Source organism: Physella acuta, unplaced genomic scaffold (assembly GCF_028476545.2).
Source record: "Physella acuta isolate Inbredline_101_S28 unplaced genomic scaffold, ASM2847654v3 ptg000186l, whole genome shotgun sequence".
NCBI classification, from domain to species: Eukaryota; Metazoa; Mollusca; class Gastropoda; family Physidae; genus Physella; species Physella acuta.
The window spans coordinates 992,011-1,014,631 of NW_026731705.1; the positions used below are offsets into that span (position 1 = coordinate 992,011).

The 22,621-nt window shown below is 35.0% G+C and overlaps 2 protein-coding genes across 2 annotated transcripts in view; both read left to right on the forward strand.

The window, feature by feature from the left end:
* Nucleotides 1-22,273, forward strand: part of LOC131936755 (uncharacterized) — a 179,974-nt gene extending 157,701 nt beyond the window's left edge. The window contains exons 4-6 of the mRNA XM_059293820.1: nt 21,053-21,124; nt 21,379-22,018; nt 22,204-22,273. Of these exons, the coding sequence (XP_059149803.1) occupies nt 21,088-21,124; nt 21,379-22,018; nt 22,204-22,273 (747 nt within the window). The 5' untranslated portion in view covers nt 21,053-21,087. The remainder of the gene's footprint in view (nt 1-21,052; nt 21,125-21,378; nt 22,019-22,203) is intronic.
* LOC131936753 (girdin-like) lies at nt 359-1,198 on the forward strand. The gene has a single exon (XM_059293819.1). It carries the CDS (start codon nt 359-361, stop codon nt 1,196-1,198), a length of 840 nt encoding a protein of 279 aa, XP_059149802.1.
* Nucleotides 22,274-22,621: the final 348 nt, after the last annotated feature.

The following is a 22,621-nucleotide window of genomic DNA, read 5'->3' on the forward strand; positions in this document are numbered from 1 at the left end:
AAGCACGACCCAAGCTCACAATGGTAATATTTTATTTCCATTTTTACCGCTTTAAATAAAATTTCTAAACTTTTTATTAAAACATACTAAAACACAAGTTTTGCTCAGTTCAAATTTGATTAAACATAAAAAGTAAACAGTAAAATAAAAAAAAATAGGCCCTACTTGGAAAATGAAACATAACATAACAAGCCCAACATATATATTTAGTTGAATATTTAGTTGCTCAAGATAATGAGACTGGTACATTAGCTGATCTTATCAGAAACATAGATCAAGTGCATGCCATGTTCAAAGATAGAATTAATTCAATATCAGAATTACTTGAAGCCAATTACAAATTACAAAAGAAGAGAAAATGCACCAGGAACAACAAGAGACATTGAAAAAAATTCTTAACAAGATGCTAAAAGAGCAAAAATTAGAAGAAAAAAAACTTTTCGAAGAAAGAAAAAAAATGGAGAATGAAACTATGAAAAAAGAAATGGAAATTAAAAAACAACTACAAGAAGAAGTGAAGAAACGTAACGAAGTATTAAGAGCAGAAAATGAAAAACATCAATTCGAGATGGAAAGAATACAAAAAGAACGAGACGAGCTAAAGAAAAATAAAGAATTAGGAGAAAAAGAAAGGACGGAAATAGAAAAACAATATCAGAAAAATGAACAGCAACTCAAGAAACAATTTGACAGTAAAATAAATGAAATCAAATTGCAATTTGAGGTGGAAAAAAGCAATGTAGAAAAAATGATACAACTTGAAAAAGAAACCTTAGAGAAAAAATACAAAGAACTGACGGATAAATACAAGAAAGAAAGCAAAAACCTAGAACAACGAATACTAAATACCACTTTAGAGAAAGATAATCTGTGTAAACAGCTGGAAGAAACAAAACAGAAAAACCAACAACTGGAAACGAATTTTCAAAATCAGTGTCTGCGGCATAAAACCGAACTTCGCGATAAGGAATTAGCTTTGACAGAAATGAAGCATAAAAACCAACTGCTTATCAAGAAGCTTGAACTTGCTGAAGTAGCAAATGCCGAGACTTTGGAATCAAAACTAAAAGACCTGGAACAGCGATATGGGAAAATCAAGGCTAATTTACCAAAAGAAGAGAAACAGCGGATTGAAAAGAAAATCAACAAATTACAGATAAGAAACAGTTATTTATATAAAGATTGTTGTATCATATAAATTTTAAAAGTTTTCAGAACATAAATAAAAAAAACAACTTATTTTGTGATAATAAAATGAAAATTGCACGTTCTTATTTATAGTATACAGAGTATAGAGGAACTTAGTATATTTAATCTTGAGAAAAATTGAATTCGAGTCTGAAAAACGAAAAGTTTTGTAATCGTGTTAATCAGTCTGTTTTTTGTGTGACTGTCTCTAAATAGCGATTTCCAGTAAGCGGTAGTGCTTATGTACTCACTTTCTGTGTAAACAATTTTACTTCCAGAAAACAAATTGCATATATTAGTATAAGAACTAAAAAATATACGTAAATTTATATATATTTCTTTTAAAGGTGTCCGATATCTAGAACACGTACGTATTTCCATTGTCTAAAATATCGACAGTTTAAGGACTGTTTAAGTAAGTTTGACTAAACATTAATAAGGACCGTAATTATATTTTTATCAACATTTCAGCAATTCTGACGAAAATAATTTTTACTTTTATTGTAGACAAATTAGAGAAAAAATTTTGTAATCTTGCAAAAAAAAATCGAAATCAAGATTTTCACAAATCTCGACTTTTTACACATCACTGAGTCGGAAAAACTTAGTTGTGCAATTTCGTCCGTGTGTCTATGTGCGTGTCCATTTATGAACACAATAAATTATGTACCGGCACAGGTACGTTGATGAAATTTCATATATAAGTATAATACTAAATTTGTAGTTCTGTAACAATTTTTAAACATTTGCAGTTATCGGAATTGGAACTTATTCTACTTTTGGTTGAGTACTGTTTAAGGTAGATATAACAAAAATTACATACTAGTAAAGGTTCTATTTCTCTGACATCTGTCAAATTTTAAGTAATTTTCAGAGACTGGAAGCAACACTATTATACTCATATTGTTTGCTGTTTAGCCTACATGGTACGCAAATGTTTTTCTAAGAGATTCTATTTTATTTTTAAAAGTTTAAGTAAGTACAAATTGATTAAAGACCATATTTATATACCGAGTTGTCGTCCCTCGTAGTGTTATATAAGAATATATGAGAAAATTTAAGTAACGTCACTCGTGCTTTATTTTTTAGTAAGGTAAATAGAAATGATTATAACGTGAGTAAATAAATTTTCTAACACTTTTAATACTTTTTCTTGATTGCATTATATCTTGCCTAGATCACTGCATAAAAGAGAAATAAATAACACAGATTCTTGTATCGTCGGAGCGGTCGGGTGGAAGGCAATATCCTTTTTATATCAATATCAATTTTAAGGGATGTAGAACAAAAGGCCGACATCCAAAAGGCCGACATGGACAAAAAAGCCGACAGCCGAAAGGCCGACATGACATAAGGCCGACAGGACATTAGGCCGACAGCCAAATGGCAGACATCCAAAAGGCCGACAGACCATTAGGCCGACAAACATAAAAAAATGCATGTATCGCAAAATATGACGGGAGTGTCTAAAACACAAAGGATCAACACTTAAATATTGCGAATTGCGGTCACTACTGTCTTTTATTGCTCCTTCTATGTCAAAGAGGTGAGAAAACCATCAAAGAACCAAGTCAAAAGCCGCCGGCATCATCGCCCACATGCAACAAGGTGGAACGTCAACCGACTATGCTAGTCGCGATCCTTATAAGGTGAACAATGGGGTACATGCGACTTGGGATGACGGTAGTGTACAAAGGATAAACAGATAGGTGGCAAAAAGAATGAAAGAAACCATGACAATTATCTAAATAAGATTTCAAGGACCCATACACATTTGAGAGAAAATAGCACCCTGGAGTCTTTTGTTTGATCTTAAAACTAAAGTAAGAACAAGGAAGAGTGGAAGTATATTGCTTGGTGAGCTGTCAAAAAGCGAATAAAAAACAATATATACAGAACGTGAAAACAGAAATAGACTTGAATTTCTACCCGGCATAGCATACAATTTATAATACTAGGTCCTATTTTTTTCTCTGTTGTGCTATAACTGTATAATTATGTAACTGGTAAATGGCTGTAATTGTAGTTTGTTGTTTTATAAAATTTGTTGGCCTTTTCTCTTGTCGGCCTTATGGATGTCGGCTTTTAAGCACTCGGTCTTTGTCTTGTCGGCCTTTTGTCCAAGTTGGCCATTTGTTCGTGTCGGCCTTTTGTCCATGTTGGCCTTTTGTCCGGATCCCAATTTTAAGAGCCAATAAAATTAGTGTATTGTACCGAATAGATCATTTTTTGTTTACTTGTTACATAACAAGTCCTTATACTTCTTTTTTCTTTAGTTAAGGCCACTAGACCTACTAAGCGAGGTAAAAATTGTACAACGTGAAAACTTGTACTGCGTTGTTACTTTATTCAACCTAACTGATAAAATGAAAAAAAAAGAATATACTATTATCGAAATAATCTGAAGTTCTGAAAACACGACAAAATAAGCCCGCACCTTATACAAACTAAACTCTTAAGAAGTGGTCCTTAACCCCACCTTAGTTTCCTATGCTCATTCAGTGGACCCTTCTCAATAGTTGTATCGTTCACACTGACAGAATGCGATCGTGAGAAGAGTTTGTCTTAACCTCCGCCACAGCCCTAAGACCCACTTAGCGATCCTATTAAGTTCTATTGGACCCAGGTGAAGAACCCCTGCTCTAAACACTTTTGATTTTATTTTTTTACTCGTTTCCGTTTTTAAGGTGCATAGCAGTTGGCAAAACGTCGTCAACTCACTTGAAATTTTTGAAGATCGAACCTTAATAATCCAGCATCCCTCGTCTCTATTTCAGACGATTATCTTCATGCCTTTTTTATCTCGTTCTATTCGTTTTTTTAAATAATGCTTCTTCAAATAGTACACATTTTCTGCAATTGTTATTGACTATGTGCAAGAAAGCACACCCCAGACTTCGGGCTTTTGTTTATCCGTTGGATTCCAGTTTGTTTTCTCTAGATTGTTTTATTGTACAATCAACCAGTCAACGAAACACCGATGTCGTATTCTAATGTGTACAATAAATGTTTCTGAAAATTAGCTATTGTATGTCAATTGTATGACCTTATTCTAACAAACTTATAATCCAACTATGTACCATATCATAACAGAGACTGTTCCAAAGATAGACCATAAAAAGACTGGCCTAAACAAATTAGCGCTTGCTACAAATTTCCCTCTAAACTTAAAAGAGGCAGATTTATTTTTGACATTACTAATCTTTTTTAAAAGGATAACGCATCTTGGGCGGAATTTAATTGGCGTCGGGTAAAGTTTTAGTCATCGAAAATTATACCCTTAACCTGAGACATAGCGAGGGGGGGGGGGAATTTGTATGTCGTTTTATTAGAACTAAGTGTATTGCTTTGCTTTAAAGAGTAATAAATGTGCATTTAAAATTAACTGCTTGTAAATAAGCTAAATGATATAAATACAAATTAATAATGGCATTCAATAACATTGTATTGATTTAACCAAAATGCATTAAACTCAGCAATAAATATAACTTTGCTATTGTATTAAAATTGTGTTGAGACTTCATATGTGCATCCTGCTATTGATAAACCTAAGATGATCCTTGGACGTAATTGTAAATAAATCCCCGAGGTCAGCCATTTACATTTAAACCAAAATTTCAAGTCGAACATTTAAAAACTGAGGCGAGAGCAAGTACGTCTAAAGTCCTAACGGAATGTTGCTTTACCACTAGCACATTGACAATTTTATGAGGTAAGACAACGAATACATTTTATAACTGCACCAGTTATCATAAAGCTAACAGAGGTAGGGACAACATTAAGGTGAACAGATAATAAAACATTTACAATCATTTGAGAAGTTGCGTTGATTGTAAGTTATGTGCAGTTTACAGAGTAGACGTTAAATCTACCAGTGTTCGGACAGTCTACATTGGGCTGTGGGCGTTGTCTTGACTCAATCGTTGCCTAGAGATACTTCTTATGGAAGTCGGCATAGAATCTATTAAGAGAAATCTGCCGCATTTAAATTTTATATTAATCAAAGTGCTCGACACTGGATCTCGTTTTACTGAAAGGTCAATAAAATATAACAACGTTCTACTATATGGTTCTGTTTTCAAACAAGAAAGTGAGCTATACTTTGCAGTGACTTTTTGCATACGTTATGCATTAGATTGTTAGCTTACATGTATCTGAAGGTTGTGAACCAGAAATGTAAATACTTGACGCTCTCTCTAAACACTTCTTGAAATAAGGGCGGCTGTAAACATGGCACGTTTATTGCACTGAGGAGACCAGATATTTTTGTGGGTGGCATCTACATCTATAACGATACCCTGACATTTATTGCCACACTGTACAGACGTTATACATTTAAATATAGCCCCACGACTTGTGATAGTAAGATGGCTGACTTTTGGGAAAACATATTTTACACGGCGTTTTAAATTACAACTTGTCCAGATTCTCAGCTGGTAAAAAAAAAACGTTTGCAAAATTAAACGAGACACGTATTATTGATTACGTGTTCACTAACTTCGTTACTGATGTGTGATCACCTATTTTGTCACACTGTGCGTGGAGTTTTATTTGATGTTGTTGTTCAGGTTACCATAGTTGGCAATTGAGGTACTGGTTGCTTGTTAAGAATAAATGAAGTCAAGTCTTTTATTGTAAGGTTTTAAAACATTAGCTAGGTTTATCTTCTGAATGTAAAAAGGTGATTGAAAATACAATTTTAACCCTAGTACGTTCCCTTTTACAAACAGGAAGTAAAATATTTGGTCAGCTTGACACAGCGCATGGAATCAAAAAGATCCTCCCGTGTAAACAAGATTAAAAGATCCTCCCCTGTAAACATGATTAAAAGGATAAAAATGTCTGGAATCCGACGCAGTCACTGAATTGTACTTAGATCTTATACAGCAGCCGTTGTTTGAATTATATAAAATATCTATTGAATACACGTCTATACTAGCTAAACGTTTTGGTAGCCTGTCTGTCCCCATACCACAACTAGCGTAGTTCTGTTTTTTAACTAACCGTAATACACTGGTCATCACAACTTTTTAAAATGGCTTATCTCCCTTTCTTTCAAGTTATATGACCATCTCAATATAATATACAATTATAACGCACATTTCAAACAATATTAAAACTAAAATAGGAAATTATATTTTTAAAAGTCGTTGAAGAAAATGTCCAGATCATTAAGTGGGAATGTGCAAGAACCACAAGAAATAAAACAAAATAGGTGGGGAAATTGATTTAAGTTACTATCTAAATGATCGTCTCATAACCAGGGTATATCAGACTTGTCCTGTAGAAGACATCAAGAATACATTTACACCAGAAAAGGCTGAAGTACACGATAAAGATTTACAAAAGTCGGCTGAATTGATCCCTAGGAGCTAAAGAGAAAAGCAAGGCTGAGTAAAAAATTCAGAAATCTCTCAAGGATTCAACACAAAGTTCCTCAATGCACCCGTTACAGTACAAGAAATAAATAAAGTCACCGGTATTCTCACAATTGACTGCCTGTTGGTGACTTCCCTTTGACCATCAGATGACACGTCACAGTTCTGTTGTCAGTTGTTTTTATCTCTCACACTGGTTCAAACTTTTTTTTACTACTTGTAGAAAGGTAGACAACAGCGTATTTTTACAACAACTTCTATTTTACCGGTTACTTCCCTTTAAACATCCCGTGTCACATAAAACACAGTGCTGTGCCCTCTGTGTTATCTCATCCAGTTGATATTTGGGACGTACCTGAGCCTACTCAGCTCTGATGGGTACCTAGCTCATGTTAAGGAAACAAATAAGTCTGAGCATAATGGTGACCAGACAATCCCTCATATGCCTAGGATATTGAAGCAGATAAACCTACTTCATCTGCCCCATGTGCCTTAAGAACGAATGTGAAAAGCTGATAATTGAGTGAATATTTCTTTCGGTGTTAGCAATACTAGTCGTAGTGGCGTAGCGAGGGGTCCGGGGTGCTGACAGCACCGGGTGACAGCATCTAGGGGGGGGGGTGACACCAAGTCAAAAAATAGCAAGATATATAGAGAAAAATGATACTTCCACTTAATTAAGTGATTAATTCGAGTGTTAAAAAGCAAATTTGACAAATCCCGACATGGGTGGAGGGGCGGGGGGAGGGGTGTAAATAAAAGCTTTAGGGGGAGGGGAGGGTAGCTAATCGAAAGGTTGAGGGGTGGGTGAAAATCAAAAATTGAAAGTTTGTCCCTGGGCGCCGGGAAGGGTCGCTACGCCTGTTGAGGTGACACCATTAAGTGCCGCACCGGGTGACACCCGACCTCGCTACGCCACTGACTAGTCGTACAAATGTCTGCTACAAAACAATATTTTTTTTTAACATGCAGTCTATTGAGGGTCGTCCTAAATAGAAAATATTTTATAAAATAAAATAATTTTTTTTTGCTTGCCTTTTTGTAATTCGATCGATGTTTGTTGTATATTAAATGTTAAGTTAATATTGGTAAAGTTTTTATTAAAAAGAGTGTTTTGTTTGAATAAAACATGAAAGTAGGCCTACAATATCTGGCATTAGATACAATTAGATACAACAAAGCAGCAAAAATATTAAGACCTTTAAATATCATTATTTACTCATTTATAAAATGCTTATTAAAAACTAAAACAACACTTTTATTGGAATTAAACAACTTTTGAACAGACGTTAGAACTACACTGTCTGGCGTCGCTTTACATTATTAACTAGACTTGTTCCATTACCCCGGCTGAGTTGTGTGTTCCAATTCAGTTGGATTAGACGTACCTTTTGTTTTTATTTCTAGTCATGTGTTTAAACATTTATTTTGTCAACTAGTGATATTAGAACAGGATAAAAACAATTAATTTCAAATCAACTTTTAAGATTTCAGATTGTTGTTTGCCTATACCTGAGTGTTTATAAAATACCTTGGCTATAAACTTATTTTACACACAAGCAGGTAACCCAACCACAGTAGATCTATATTAGATCGTCCAGTTGTCTATATTCTACTTGGCAAGCGACCATTTCGTTTCCTTTTATAACAATATTAATCTAGTGTCATTTACACCAATTCAAATGTTAAACGAGCAATAAAATAAAATCAATTCTTTTCATCGATTTGCTGACGTCAGTTGACACACTTGGACTTCAGAAAATTCTAAATCCACCCTTTGACAGCTTCAAACATTTCTTAAGTCACGTCACTTAACCCAATCAATATGAAATCAAATCGTATGCTACAAACTTATAACGATCTATGTATAGTATATGGTAGTGAGCTAATGAAATAATTCGACACTCCTGTTTAAAGTGAAGAGAAAGTTAAAGTCGCCAGTCATGTTTAGTTTTCAAAAACTAATTTAGTTTTCTCAAGAAACTTTTGTTGCTAAATAAATGCAGATCGTGGGTAGCGTAAGCAGACATCGTCCATTGTCATAGTTCATTTGAGCGTGATATTTATAGCAGTACTTTCGTAAACCTGACACTAACGATTCTATAACCGTATTTACGTTTTCAACTGACGTATGTGTGAACAATACTTACATTGGTGTGTTTTCCAGGAAACTCCAATGTGTATGTCTTTAGAAATTGTTTTTACTGAAGTAATTTCAATTTTTGCCAATTAAAACCACCTCTGCCCACTCCTCCCCTCCATCATAAAAACCAGATTCAACATCCTCCCTCAATATATTAATGGCGCAATATAAAACTCTCCACCCACACATTGCTTAATATAAATATTAAATTAGCATTATATTTCCGTAAGCTACATAGAATCTACAAATTAACATAGCAATAATTTATATCCCTCCTGTTTCTGTAGCTAGCAGTGTTGATTTAGCCACATACATAGCTCATCACGATTTTATGCTGAATTATATTAGAGGTCTGTATTAATAGAAATATATTACAAATGTTGTATAATTGATTATCCATTCGTTTAGCATAGTGTTAATCTTTTCTTTTTTGTGCCAACACGCATAATGTCTTTTTTTCAACATGGATGTAAGATGAACGCAATAAAATAAATGTTGCTTTAATTCAATAAATTCTATTCAATTCAATTCCTTCGATACACTCCATTGTATTGACCATAATGTCTATGTTCCAAAAACTACGTCAGTACATACTTTATTTAACAAAACCACGTCGTTTGAAATGTTGACAGATAAACATAAGACATTTAAATAGTCTTTACATATCTTTACCGTTTTAATGACGGCTTAAAATGAATAAGTGTTTCAAACTTTTTAGCATCTGCCAAACATTATTTAATCAATCACCTAACACCTTGAAATAAAAAGTTCTGACACCTGTCTTAAAGAGAATTTATTTGATGATTCAATGTGGCATAAATTAACTTCTTCAGACGGTCGTAAGAAACCACATGTACAAAACACGCGGCAAGTTAGGGCTGTGTTCACCTATTTAGTTATGTAGAGGTATCGTTGTCAAATATTTAAATATCGCCAACCGTCTTGCTGACGTATAGCTGACGTCACCAAGTGTAAGAACCGTTGATGGCTAAATGCCAAATAATTAAATGTCCACGTAATATTCAAATGGTATAACCTATATTGATGACGTCGCTAACTGTAATAAAAGTTGACGGCTAAAAGCCAAATATTTAATGCCCAGGAAATATGCAAACATTCTAAAATGTATTGCTGACTTCACCAACGAAATAAATGTATCAAGCTTTTAATACCGCGCATACCGTTTAAAAAAATAAAACCTATACGCCATTTTATCAATATGTAACTTATAATTTCACTGGTTTTGGTTACAATATCCCAACGGGTCTAAACTTTCACTTATTTTTCTTATTTTTCTTCGTTCTTAATTTTAGTATTGGAAGGGATCGAATCTTATCTGCCAGAAACTTTGACTAATGTTATACACTATTTAATTATGTAACTAAAAATAAAATTTACATTAATAACGAGTTTAAATAGGACGGAGTGGTCTAGCGGTAGAGAGCTAGAATGCTTACCCGAAATTCTCGAGTTCAATTTCGGGTTCAAGTTAGTGAAACGTCCCTGAGTTTACCCAGCTCAGATGGGTACCTAACACATGCTTGGGTAATTAAACACGGCTGGTCGTAGCGCTGACCACACTTCCCCTTCATATGCAGAGGTCACTGAAACAGGTGAACTCTACTTCATTTGCCCCATAGACCGTAAGGTTTTTGAATGAGATTTTTGTTTTATTAATTGGATTTCAAGCATGTTTCTATTTAACGAAATAACTTTATCAGTAAACTTAAATAAACAATATATCTTTGCAAATGTAATACTTTCACAAAAATGTACACTTTCACAAAATGGAGATAATCTAGAGCGACTGTCTACTTGACGATTGTGATTACGTTTATGGGTAAATTGAAGAAAACATTTGTTTTAAATTTGTAACTTTTCCTACATTTTATTTATCATTTCAATTCTTTCCGAAAACACGTCTTCTTTTTTAAAATAATAAATAATTTATGTTTAACTTTTATTGGTATATTATTAAAACGGTCCTGGACAAAATAGCCCCATCAAAACAGTTCCGTCAATATGACCCCGTCAAAGCGACCCACGACAATACGGCCTAGTCAAAATAGCTTTTCAAAAGGGCCCCGACTTCTTGGCTTCCGTTAAATAGGCTCCCGTCATAATGACTCCCGACATATTAGCTCCCGACTAATAGGCTCACGACATATTGGCTCTTGTGAAATCGGCTTCAGACATATTGGCTCCCGACATGAGGGCTCGCAATAAATGTGCTCCTGACAATTGGGCTTAAAGCATATATGCTCCCGACATATTACATTTAAATATTAAATATTTTTAGTTCACTTTTGTTGGTCATTACAACAAAAAAAAAATAAACAGCATTGCTAATACTTAGTTAGAGTGTATGACACGTTGTATTTTTATCAACATTTGAGTAAATCCTTACAACTGTAAAGTTGTTTAGGTACTTTGTTTCTTGAATATATTCAGCTGTATCCGATGTTGTAGTACCTGTAAGTTTTATATTTGACACGTAGGCCTACCAATATGTCAATTTCTCCTTGTGTTTAATTCTTATGTTTTTTTGAGGATACCACACAGTTTCTGGTTCTAGACTAATGTAGAATGTCTGATGCTATTAATTGTGTTTGCCAATAAAACTTCTAAAATTATGATTCATTAGCCTGCATGGAAACATTATTTACATGTGTTAGCATCTAGACTCACCGAATAAGATAATTTACATATGTGACTTGTAAATCTTTAAAAAGTGTCCCCCGCATGTTTGTTTACCTTAACTGCCGTTGTTATGTAAACAAAAGATTTGCTGACGTTTTCGCTTTCACGCCAACACATGAAGACGAATTTAGAGTTGGATTAATCAATAACTTTTTGAATTAATGTGTTATTGCCACGTGATCTAACGGTCCGGTACAAGTTGATTTAAATATTGATTTCATTTTATAACAAACTGTTGTAAAAAAAAAGTTACACCTGTACATAAATGAAAGTAGTTGGTTTAGACTGACATGTCCACATACAGAGCTGATCTGAACGGTCGCTCGCGGTATTTAGGAATTGTTTAAGAGTCGTCTATAAATGACGTCACATTTCTTGGGGGAGGGGTTCGAAAATCAGTTGACCATAAGAGTGAGAGGTGGGGTTCGGGTGAAAACCAATTTTTGCAGTAGTTTCGCGTTTTTACAGAAAGTATTCGCAAATCAAAGTTGATTAATAAAATTCATATTAAAACTGAATGACCTAATGACCAAATGACCGAATGACCGAATGACCGAATGACCGATTGACCGAATGACCGAATGACCGAATGACCGAATACCGAATGACCGAATGACCGAATGACCGAATGACCGAATGACCGAATGACTGAATGACTGAATGACTGAATGGCTGAATGGCTGAATGACTGAATGACTGAATGACTGAATGACTGAATGACTGAATGACTGAATGACTGAATGACTGAATGACTGAATGACTGAATGACTGATTGACTGAATGACTGAATGACTGATTGACTGAATGACTGAATGACTGAATGATTGAATGACTGAATGACTGAATGACTGAATGACTGAATGACTGAATGACTGAATGACTGAATGACTGAATGACTGAATGACTGAATGACTGAATGACTGAATGACTGAATGACTGAACGACTGAATTAATTGTAATGCTGAAGGAAAGACTAACCTTGTTATTTGATAACAGAAACCTTTCCTAGATAATATATTGAATTATGTTTTATTTTTAGACTAAGGACAAAATGTTGTATTTGGGGTAGTAAGGGATACACACACACACATTTTCATTTCATTTCAAAACTTACACAACCTTCGTCAGTGGTCGGGTAATGGGGAAGTATTTATTCACGAGTAACTTTTCAAAATTTGATTTGATTTTTCAAGAAAATCTTATTTATAAATTACAGCCTTGATATAGCTGTAAATGTTGAGCTAACGTAAGCAGATGTCGTCCATAGACAAGTTCACTCAAGTGTGACGATTAGTGCTTTCGTAAGCCTGACACAGACGATTCAATAACAGCATTTAAGTTTTTAATTTTTAATTGCACTTGTATGATCAATATTCCCATAGGTATATTTGACAGGAAAATCCTACGTGTAGGCCATATGTCTAGATAACAAAAACATTATACACATATATGTATGTTTATGTGACCGTTAGTGCTTCCTCCCCCCACCCCCATTCACCAGACAATACGTTATTTGTTCCAATCACATATTTATTAATACAAAAATATAAGGGGACTGTATAGATATAAATGTAATCTCAACGTTTTTGTTTTGCATTGTTGTGTCTTTAATGTAAAATAAGAAATGTTCCATTCATTATCTAATAAAATATCGTAGAGGTAAAGCTCCAATTTTGAAAAATGAATCTGTTATAAACGTAATTAAAACAACAAATTAAATTATATTTATTTCGTCCAATACACTCTACTGTATGGACCATAATGTCAATGTTCCACAAACTACGTCAGTACAGGCTAGAGTTGACCTATTCTCGTGTTTTCAAATGTTGTCGGATCCATACAAGACATTCCAATATTATTTTCTGTCGTGATGACGTCACCAACTTTTGTTGACTGTTCAAAAACATTTGACCGTCAGCCAAAAATTATCAAATCAATCATCTAATACCAACGTAGCGCTCACAATTCAATCGATAAATCAATATGACATAAATAACCTACAGACGGCCGTGTAAAACCACACGTACAAAACACGGGTCGTGTTGGTGCTGTATTCACCATTGCGTTCATGTCGGGGGATCTTTGCCAAATATATTTAAATATAAGGCTGACGTGAAAGAAAACAGTTTTAAACTTAAAGTTTTTGGAATTCGTCCAAAATATGTATTACAATATTTGTACACCGACCTAGCCGTTTAATAAAAATATAACTTCTGACATGTGACTCAGTATTTTATTAAAAAAAAATCTCTGGTTTTCGCTAGTTCTATCTGAACTTGTCTAAACATAGACTTTTAAACTACAAACTTTTTAATACTATTGCAATACTTGTCAACATTGACACAATGCAGGAGAGTGACATGAAGAAAATAATTTTGTTATCTCAATTAAGCTTTACATGATCTGTAGAGATGGGATGGTGTGGTCGAGTGGTAGAACACATACCACTAAACTTCTCCATATTGTGTGTAGGGCGTTCTTTAATCCATTTTAGTCTAATGTATTCCTGACTATACTTTAATTATACTAGTGATGTCACAAATTCACACATTCAGATGAACTCTACTTTATCTGCATTGTTAACTAAATTTACTGTCCGTATTGTTCACAAGTAACGAAAATCTTAGTGTGTACCAGCCTATGTTGTTGTCATCTCTTTAAATACGTGTCACTTGTCTAGACTCACCAAATAAGATTATTTACAGGTGTAGGGGGAGGGGGGGGGGCTAACTAAAATTTTGATATAAAATTTGATTTGATTTGATTACAAACAGTTGTATCATGTTTATAAACCTGTATGTTTTCACATCACTGACGTCACACGTTTTGTTTATCAATATGATAAACGTTGGTAACGATAGATGTCAAGTTTCAGATCGTGAAAAGATGATCATAAAAAAACACATACATCACATGTACAAATGACGTAAATAAGACGCATACATGACGCAATGAAGTCGTATATATATTTACCTAACCAGTAGAAAGACATGCTAAATGTAAATTTTTACACTTACATCATAGATAGTTAAACAAAATAAAAATCTGCTCAAATCCTTCTAATATGTTCACGTGATCTATACTAAACAGCTGTTGCTTGTTAAACGTCATCAGACGTCCAAATATGGGCGGAAATTGACAAATAACGTCTGCAGACGTCAATAAATATGGACAGACATCCGATTAATTTTTTTGGAGTCGTTTATTTAATATTTTATAATATAAAACGTTTAATAAACCAATGAAGATTTTGAACGGGTGTCACTGTCTTAACACTGTTGATGTCTGTGGCCTAGTTCGACGTGGCAGTTGAGTGTACATTTGAGTTACCTACTACAATACTTTCACCCTGCACGTGTATCAGCCACGGAGATACTATATTATAATATACTGCATCATTTTATTTGACTACAGGCCGTAAACCCTTGCCAGAGTCAAGTGGTCATCGGACCTGGTAAAAAAACATTATCAATCTAATAAGGCTGTGAACTCTGTGCTTTGAATTGTCACTTAGTCATGAGACCTTAATGATGCTACATCTAAACATATTATACACTATCCCCAGTAGAGAAGTGGTACAGACTCTCCTTCCCGTTTAATTGCATTAATTTACTGACTAACCTTCGGTACCCACCCGTTTCACGTGAATTATAGGCCTATATATTTTAATTTTAAAATGTTGTACTTGTTTGAGAAAAATAATTTTTGAAATAGTTTTTGGTCAAAATGCAATGTGCTTTACGATATTAGTGACAAAGCAAAGAAATAACTAATTAGCTAAAAATCCGACACATTTAACAAAACACCGGTATCTATAATCATCCGAGTCTAAATCTAGATCTTAGCGACTTAGCTTCTACGTCTAGTTTTTGCGTAGATTTAGATCTAGTCTAGATCTAGAATCTCTAGATCTAGAATCCAAATAGATAAAACAAATTTAATTTTATAAGTTTAGGCCGGAAAAATGGTATTGTAGACATTTCATAGCGTACGTAGATCTAGATCTAATCTAGATCTAAATCCAATTTGAATGAAATAGTTCATTTCTTTTTATTCTAAACTCCGTAGATAACGTCATTAGTTAATGTATAAACATTAGTGACGTCATTGTTTCATGGGTTCTTTTTCACAACTATAAGCCCTTTTCCTGTTGCATAATTAATACTGTTTTTCTACATTCGAATATCCTTTACTTTTTATTTTTCTTCTTTAAATAAAATGTTGGTTATACATTTAAAACATCTACCATATTATTTTCAACCAAAGCCCGTATCAAGTTCTCCAATTATCGCTAAGGATTCTGATGTAATATCCGGCGAAAATATTTTGCGGACAGAGAGAGAGAGAGAGAGAGAGAGAGAGAAAAGTGCGCACATGGGCAATTATATATTAGGATGTTCATCACTAACACGGTACAATCTACTATTTACCGTTAACATGTTCACATCAACAGGTGTCTATGTCTACAGGTGTCCATGTCTACAGGTGTCGATGTCTACAGGTGTCCGTGTCTACAGGTGTCCATGTCTACAGGTGTCCATGTCTACAGGTGCCCATGTCTACAGGTGTCCATGTCTATATCATACCATAAAATGTGGCCACAACGATTTAAAATACAGGATGAAAAGCTCATGTTAAATTCTTACAAAATATTTACACCCATCTCCAGTAGATACCAGTAATTCTTTCAAAACTGATCTTTTATAACTACTCAAGCGTGACGTGTAAAGAAATAAAACCCCGTGTCTGGTATATAACTCAGGTGACTTCTTGTTCAGGTCACATATCACTTCCTTACACAACTGGTGTGTGCACTGTTTGGGATTCAATTTCAACTCGTACGACTTAATTAGGTAATTAATTAGGCATTTGTTGATTTTATATTTTGATCGGTAATTATTTTAACTTTAAATTATTGGTTAATAGGTTAGCCGCACTATTTTAAGTAGTTGAGCTAAAGCAAAAATTTCTCTGAAAGAAATTGACAGTAAAACAATCGATCACATACAATGATGGCCGGAATTAGAATTGATTAACCTTTTATGTTTTGATAATCGGTACTTTGTTTAATCTAATTTCTTTTTATATTTACATAAAAGGATAATTTAAATGTTTTAACAAAAGACGATGATATTAAATGTATCGGTATTTAGACAAAACAATTCACGACGATTCGAAGTCGATACTCGTAAAATATCGATATAGAAATTAATGTTTTTTCCCGCCATTTGTAGGATGTGCAAAATTTACATAAATAGAAAACAATTTTATTTTGATTAACGTTCTCATTAAATAAAACATACGTTCAAGAATATATATCCGTAGTAATAATTTGTGAAAATCGATTATATAGTCTAAGTTTATTTTTAATACTCGCCATGCGCAGTGTTTCTTCCAGACTTTTTTCTCCGGGGGTGCACCTGAAATTTTCGGGGGGGGGGGGGCGGTAGACTTTCTTCGGGTGGGGGGGGGGCGGACACTGTTAAAAGTATATATTTTCTACATAAATTATATAAATTTCATTTCGTTCGGGGGGGGGGGGGGGCGGGAAATATCAGGACAATAATTTTTACGAATTAGTAAAATTGGCTTAATTATACTTTTTTAAAAGTATTAATAGCGTATGCTTTATACTCACAAATGCACTTTTAGTTTATAATTCCGGTATCTTATTTGGATTTTTAAAAATTCAGAATGAGTTGTTTGATTTCCACATAAATTATCTAGATCTAAATTTTTTATTAAAATTATAAAAATGCCATGATTATAATTCAGCAGAACTATTGTACTTTATGCTCCCACATTTCAATGTAAACTTTATAGGGTGTAAAATAAATTGGAGAAACATCTAAAGCATTTGCTAGACATACTAACATGATACATCACAGGGAGCGGACAGCAGACAGCATGGACATGACAAAATTAGCCTGCAGGCAGACCAGTGACCGCGGTAGTTAGTACCGTGCTAGGGGGGGGGGGGTTAATTTTCTAGTTCCCAATCATCGGCCCACTGTCACATGGAAACTTGTAAGCGACTGGACAGATTTAAACACAGACCAGTCAGAGATTCGTTGGTCGGGCCAGTCAGAGATTCGTTGCTCGTTCTAGTAAAACGTAATGTTGCTAAACCGAAGAAACCTGAATTTAAACATCCGTGCGCGTATGGCTCTATGTAGTCTGTCGCTTGACCTACTTCTGTTTACCGTCGTCATGGTAATAATGGCTGCCGAAAACAAAACGACGATTCCGTGATTTCGTTTTTTAACATTGCTTTATTGTTTTTTCAGAAATATAATCTTTTAAGCGTTATTTTTTGAGTATTATTCAACGATACAAGTCTAGTTTTAACGATGTGCGATTAGTGTTTGAGGCAAACTAGCCATTTGTACATTTGTTTGGTATAATCACAGAGAAAATCTAGCAGAATTATATAAAGTAAGCAAAATTATAATTACTGTATTTAATAATGTTGTAAAATATTCAAAATACTCTGAACTATAGAAAACTATTTAATACGTCACACTAAACTATTTTCATTAATTAAAAAACAAAACAAAATAATGCAGCATAAAAACAAAACCCTCAAAAAATAACATTATAAAGATAACAGCTAACAAAGCCCGCCAATTTTGCCCGCAGTGTATTTGAGTGAGAAGAAATCTAACAGACTACACATTTCTGCTGAATGGTAAATTGCGTTACAACAACACTCCTTTAAAATTTACCGTCATATTTATGTCGCCATTTAAAAACAAAATTCATTTTTTCACAAATTATTTGCTAAGCTACCGATTAATTTTGAAAATTAAAACTGGTAACAAATTAAAGATAAATTAATGTAGTTTTTAGTAATTTAAGTCATCTTGAACAATACAATTTTTTAGCGCAATTCCCATTCTAGAGAATTGCGATTATTAACTCGTCATTTCTGGGAATGGATGGATGGATGTATGGATGGATGGATGTATGGATGGATGGATGGATGGATGGATGGATGGATGGATGGATGGATGGATGGATGGATGGATGGATGGATGGATGGATGGATGGATGGATGGATGGATGGATGGATGGATGGATGGATGGATGGATGGATGGATGGATGGATGGATGGATGGATGGATGGATGGATGGATGGATGGATGGATGGATGGATGGATGGATGGATGGATGGATGGATGGATGGATGGATGGATGGATGGATGGATGGATGGATGGATGGATGGATGGATGGATGGATGGATGGATGGATGGATGGATGGATGGATGGATGGATGGATGGATGGATGGATGGATGGATGGATGGAAGGATGTCCGCAGCTTTAAGTCGTATCTCATCCTCAACGAAACAATATCGAGGACTAGTTCCAAAAGCAAATATGTTAAGCAAGTTCCAGGGATGATTGTGGTCCAAAAAAAATCCCGAAATTTCTTCCTGGATTTCCCGGAAAAGCCAAAAAACCTCGAACAAATGCAGTTTATGCTCCATATCTCGGCAACCAGACCACTTAGCGACTTGAAACATTATTTACCAATCGATTCCTGCCATAATTTAGACCAATATTGCCGAAGAAAGTTTTCAAAAATATCCTTTTGTTCGGTCACAAAAAATTAATTAAGAACATTTAAACTGAGCATCGTGTAGGTTCTTAGCGCAAAGCTGAGGTTCGAAAGGATTTTACCATAGCGAATGAGCGGAGGTTAGAAAGGATTTTTTAAAATTTAAACTGAGCATCGTGTAGGTTTTTAGCGCAAAGCGCTGAGGTTCGAAAGGATTTTACCATAACGAATGAGCGGAGGTTAGAAAGGATTTTTAAAAATTTAAACTGAGCATCGTGTAGGTTTTTAGCGCAAAGCGCTGAGGTTCGAAAGGATTTTACCATAGCGAATGAGCAAAGGTTCGAAAGGATTTTTACGTAGATCTGTGATTTCTAAAAAATTAATTACGGAAATTGCGCTTAAATTGTCACTAGACTTTTTATTAACTTGTTTAAACCTAGTCCTTCTTGCTGGTGGCAGTAAACGATCTAGAGGAGACATATCAAACAATTAGGTCCCCTACTGCCTTGCAATATTTTTGGATGGGCAAACAAAGGTTATGAAAGCAAATCCCTCCCCCCCACCCCCCCCCCCCCCCCCCCCCCCGAAAATTTCAAGTGTTTCCCTCGGAGAAAAAAAGTGTGGAAAAAACACTGTTTATAAATAATATGGGTTCTTTTTTTGTACCACAGAACCAGAGTTTCTTCCGAATAAAGTCAAACCCCTCCCCCGAACGACCCCGAAAATGTTGACCTCTGCCCCCCCCCCCCCCCCACCCGAAAATATCAAGTGCCCCCCCCCCCCTAAAAAAATCTAATTCTAGGTCTAGTTCTAATTTTAGTTTTGCTGCTCTATAGTTTAACTGCTATCATAGCTTATGATTGTGTTTAGGTGTGTAAGCCTACCAATGCAATCATAAAAATCATTGCATTTTACAATTTTATCTAGATCTAGATTCTGGAATTTCTAGATCTAGATCTAGAATTTAGATCTAGGTCTAAAAATACTTTAACTAGATCTAGATCTATAACTTTAGAGTTAAGACTCTTATGTTAAGAGTCTAGAATAGTCTAGATCTAGATCTAATTTCCATCATGTTTTTGTTAAAACATGGATAATCACCATCATGAAGATTGATTTGGCTTTGGCTCTAGAATCTAATTAAATATAGATCTAGATCTAGACTAACATAAATATAGTAGGCCTATTGTATATAGGATCTAGATCTTGATTAAATTTCTAACTTTAAAGCACTTTAGCTTTACTTTAAATATAGGCCTAATGATTAGGCCTACACTTTGTTTTTTAACTTTAGGCATAGCGGTTTAGACTAGTTAAGAGTAACATTTTAGAAAATAATTTTAGGAAACTTAAAACTATTCAGTAATATATTAGTATTCTTTGAGCAAAAACCTGTTGTAAATTATTGTAATTGTAAATAATTAGATCTAGTAACATGTAGCCCAATCAAGCAATAATAAAACATACAAATCCCAAAATAATAAAGGCTTATTAATTATTTAGTAGCTAAATTGATGCAATTGTTAAAACATGAATAAACATGATTACTATGAAAATATTTCTCTAACTTTCCATGCAGGTCTATAACTTTAACCTTCATTTCCATCTAGATCTAGATACAAACCTTTCTCCCATGTGGGAACCATGTTATGCACTTCTATAATTGTTCTTGATTCATCATAAATATTGTCATTCTGTAGTCCTATGCTAATGACAGTTCCATCATAAATGTGTCATTCTGTAGTTCTATGCTAATGAAAGTTCCATCATAAATGTTGTCATTCTGTAGTTCTATGCTAATGACAGTTCCACTATAATTTTATTTCACTCTCCAGAGCCTGAAGGATCTTCCATAGTGGTGTGTGCTGTCTGGTGTTAAAGTGAAGTGGGGAGTTCAAAGATCAGTTTTACTCTATCTTACATATTGGTCTAAGAATGTATTTAACCATAATCTTCTAAAGCTGACCCTCATACAAAATTATGTCTGCCATATCATTGACCAGTGGCTATTGTTATGTAGTTAGTTGGTTTGGTGCTGATGTAGACAATTTGTCAAATCTTTGTGTTGTGGTTTATTTAACAGGAATTAATTTGGATAGTCTAGATGACCACAACAGTATGGCCAGTGGAGAGGACATCTCAACATATTTTACAGGTAATGTCCATTTGTGATGAAAGATATTAAAAAGGTATCTACCTGCATGCATCAAATGTTTTGTGCTGATGAGGTCCTTATGTTGGAACATTCTGTAGTTTGAAATGTTTACTGGATGAGTATCTTAAGATGGTGATGGTTGAGATGGTTGTGACAGTTGGAGGTTGTAGATAGTTTTCATGTTTTATGTTTGTCAAAGTTTCACAGCTAATGAAATGTTTACAGTAATAAAATTGTTTTGTTTACCTGTACAGGTACACATGAAGTACAAGAATGTCTTGAAGGTCAAGGTGAAGTAGATCTACACACACACCTGGCAAACTGCGAGAAAAATCCTGGCCATACAAACTTTGTACCAGTAAATCAGTTAAGTCTTGAACATTTTCCTTCTGGTTACCATGACAACGATATGTTTGACGTCACAAAAGCCCTGGCTGACGTCACTGTCAGGATAGCCGTTAAGTTTACCAGTCCAGATAGACCAGAGTTTGTACCAGGCACTAAAGATCCATATCCTTGCTACAACACCAGGGGACAGAACTCACTGAGGACAGGGACTGGGACGGTGAGGTGGGTGTACAAGTACACAGAGGGGATGGACCAAAGATACGAGACCTACAGAACTTGTCCATGTCCTGAATGTGACCACTCGGACACACCCAGCAAAGTGTGGTGGAAGGTTCAGGTGGTGACAGCCAAACATGTGGTTTTTGATTCAAGTGAGGCGAGACAGTCCAGCTGTAGGTTGTGGTTTGATGATGATCAAAGTCCAGTGGTCAAGATTTATGGGTGGACGGTGGATTGGTTGTCACACACTGAGAGAGACTTGTGTTTGTTGTGGTGTGCGACACATGACGTAGATGTAGCTGATAAACTGGAGGAGATGGATAGGCGGTTAGAGTGTCTATGTAAGAAAGTATTTAACAAATACAAGAGTCGTATTGATGTGGACAAGCTGACCATTATAGTGTCACATCCTCATGGCTGTTCTAAGCAGGTCTCTGTAGGTCACTTGGTGGACAGGCAGTGGATGGAGGGGTATGAGGCCAGGTACACGTACACAACGTGTACCTGCCCAGGCAGCAGTGGGGCTATGGTCTACAGACTGGAGTGTTGCGGGTCGTCTCAACATCCCCACAGTGGAGCTAACTCTGGTGGATTAAATTATAGTGGGGTGTGTTAGGACTGGTAGTTGTCTGCTCTTGTATAGAATGTAAACAAACATGGCGCCTGTTGGATGTCTGTCTTTTCTAGAATGTAAACAAACATGACGCCTGTTGGATGTCTGTCTTTTCTAGAATGTAAACAAACATGGCGCCTGTTGGAAGTCTGTCTTTTCTAGAATGTAAACAAACATGGCGTCAGTTGAATGTCTGTCTTTTCTAGAATGTAAACAAATATGGCGCCTGTTGAATGTCTGTTTTTTCTAGAATGTAAACAAACATGGCGCCTGTTGGATGTCTGTCTTTTCTAGAATGTAAACAAACATGGCGCCTG

What these genes read in the sequence shown, in the direction of transcription:
- LOC131936753 (XM_059293819.1), top strand. Translation starts at nt 359, where the DNA reads ATGCACCAGGAACAACAAGAGACATTGAAAAAAATTCTTAACAAGATG.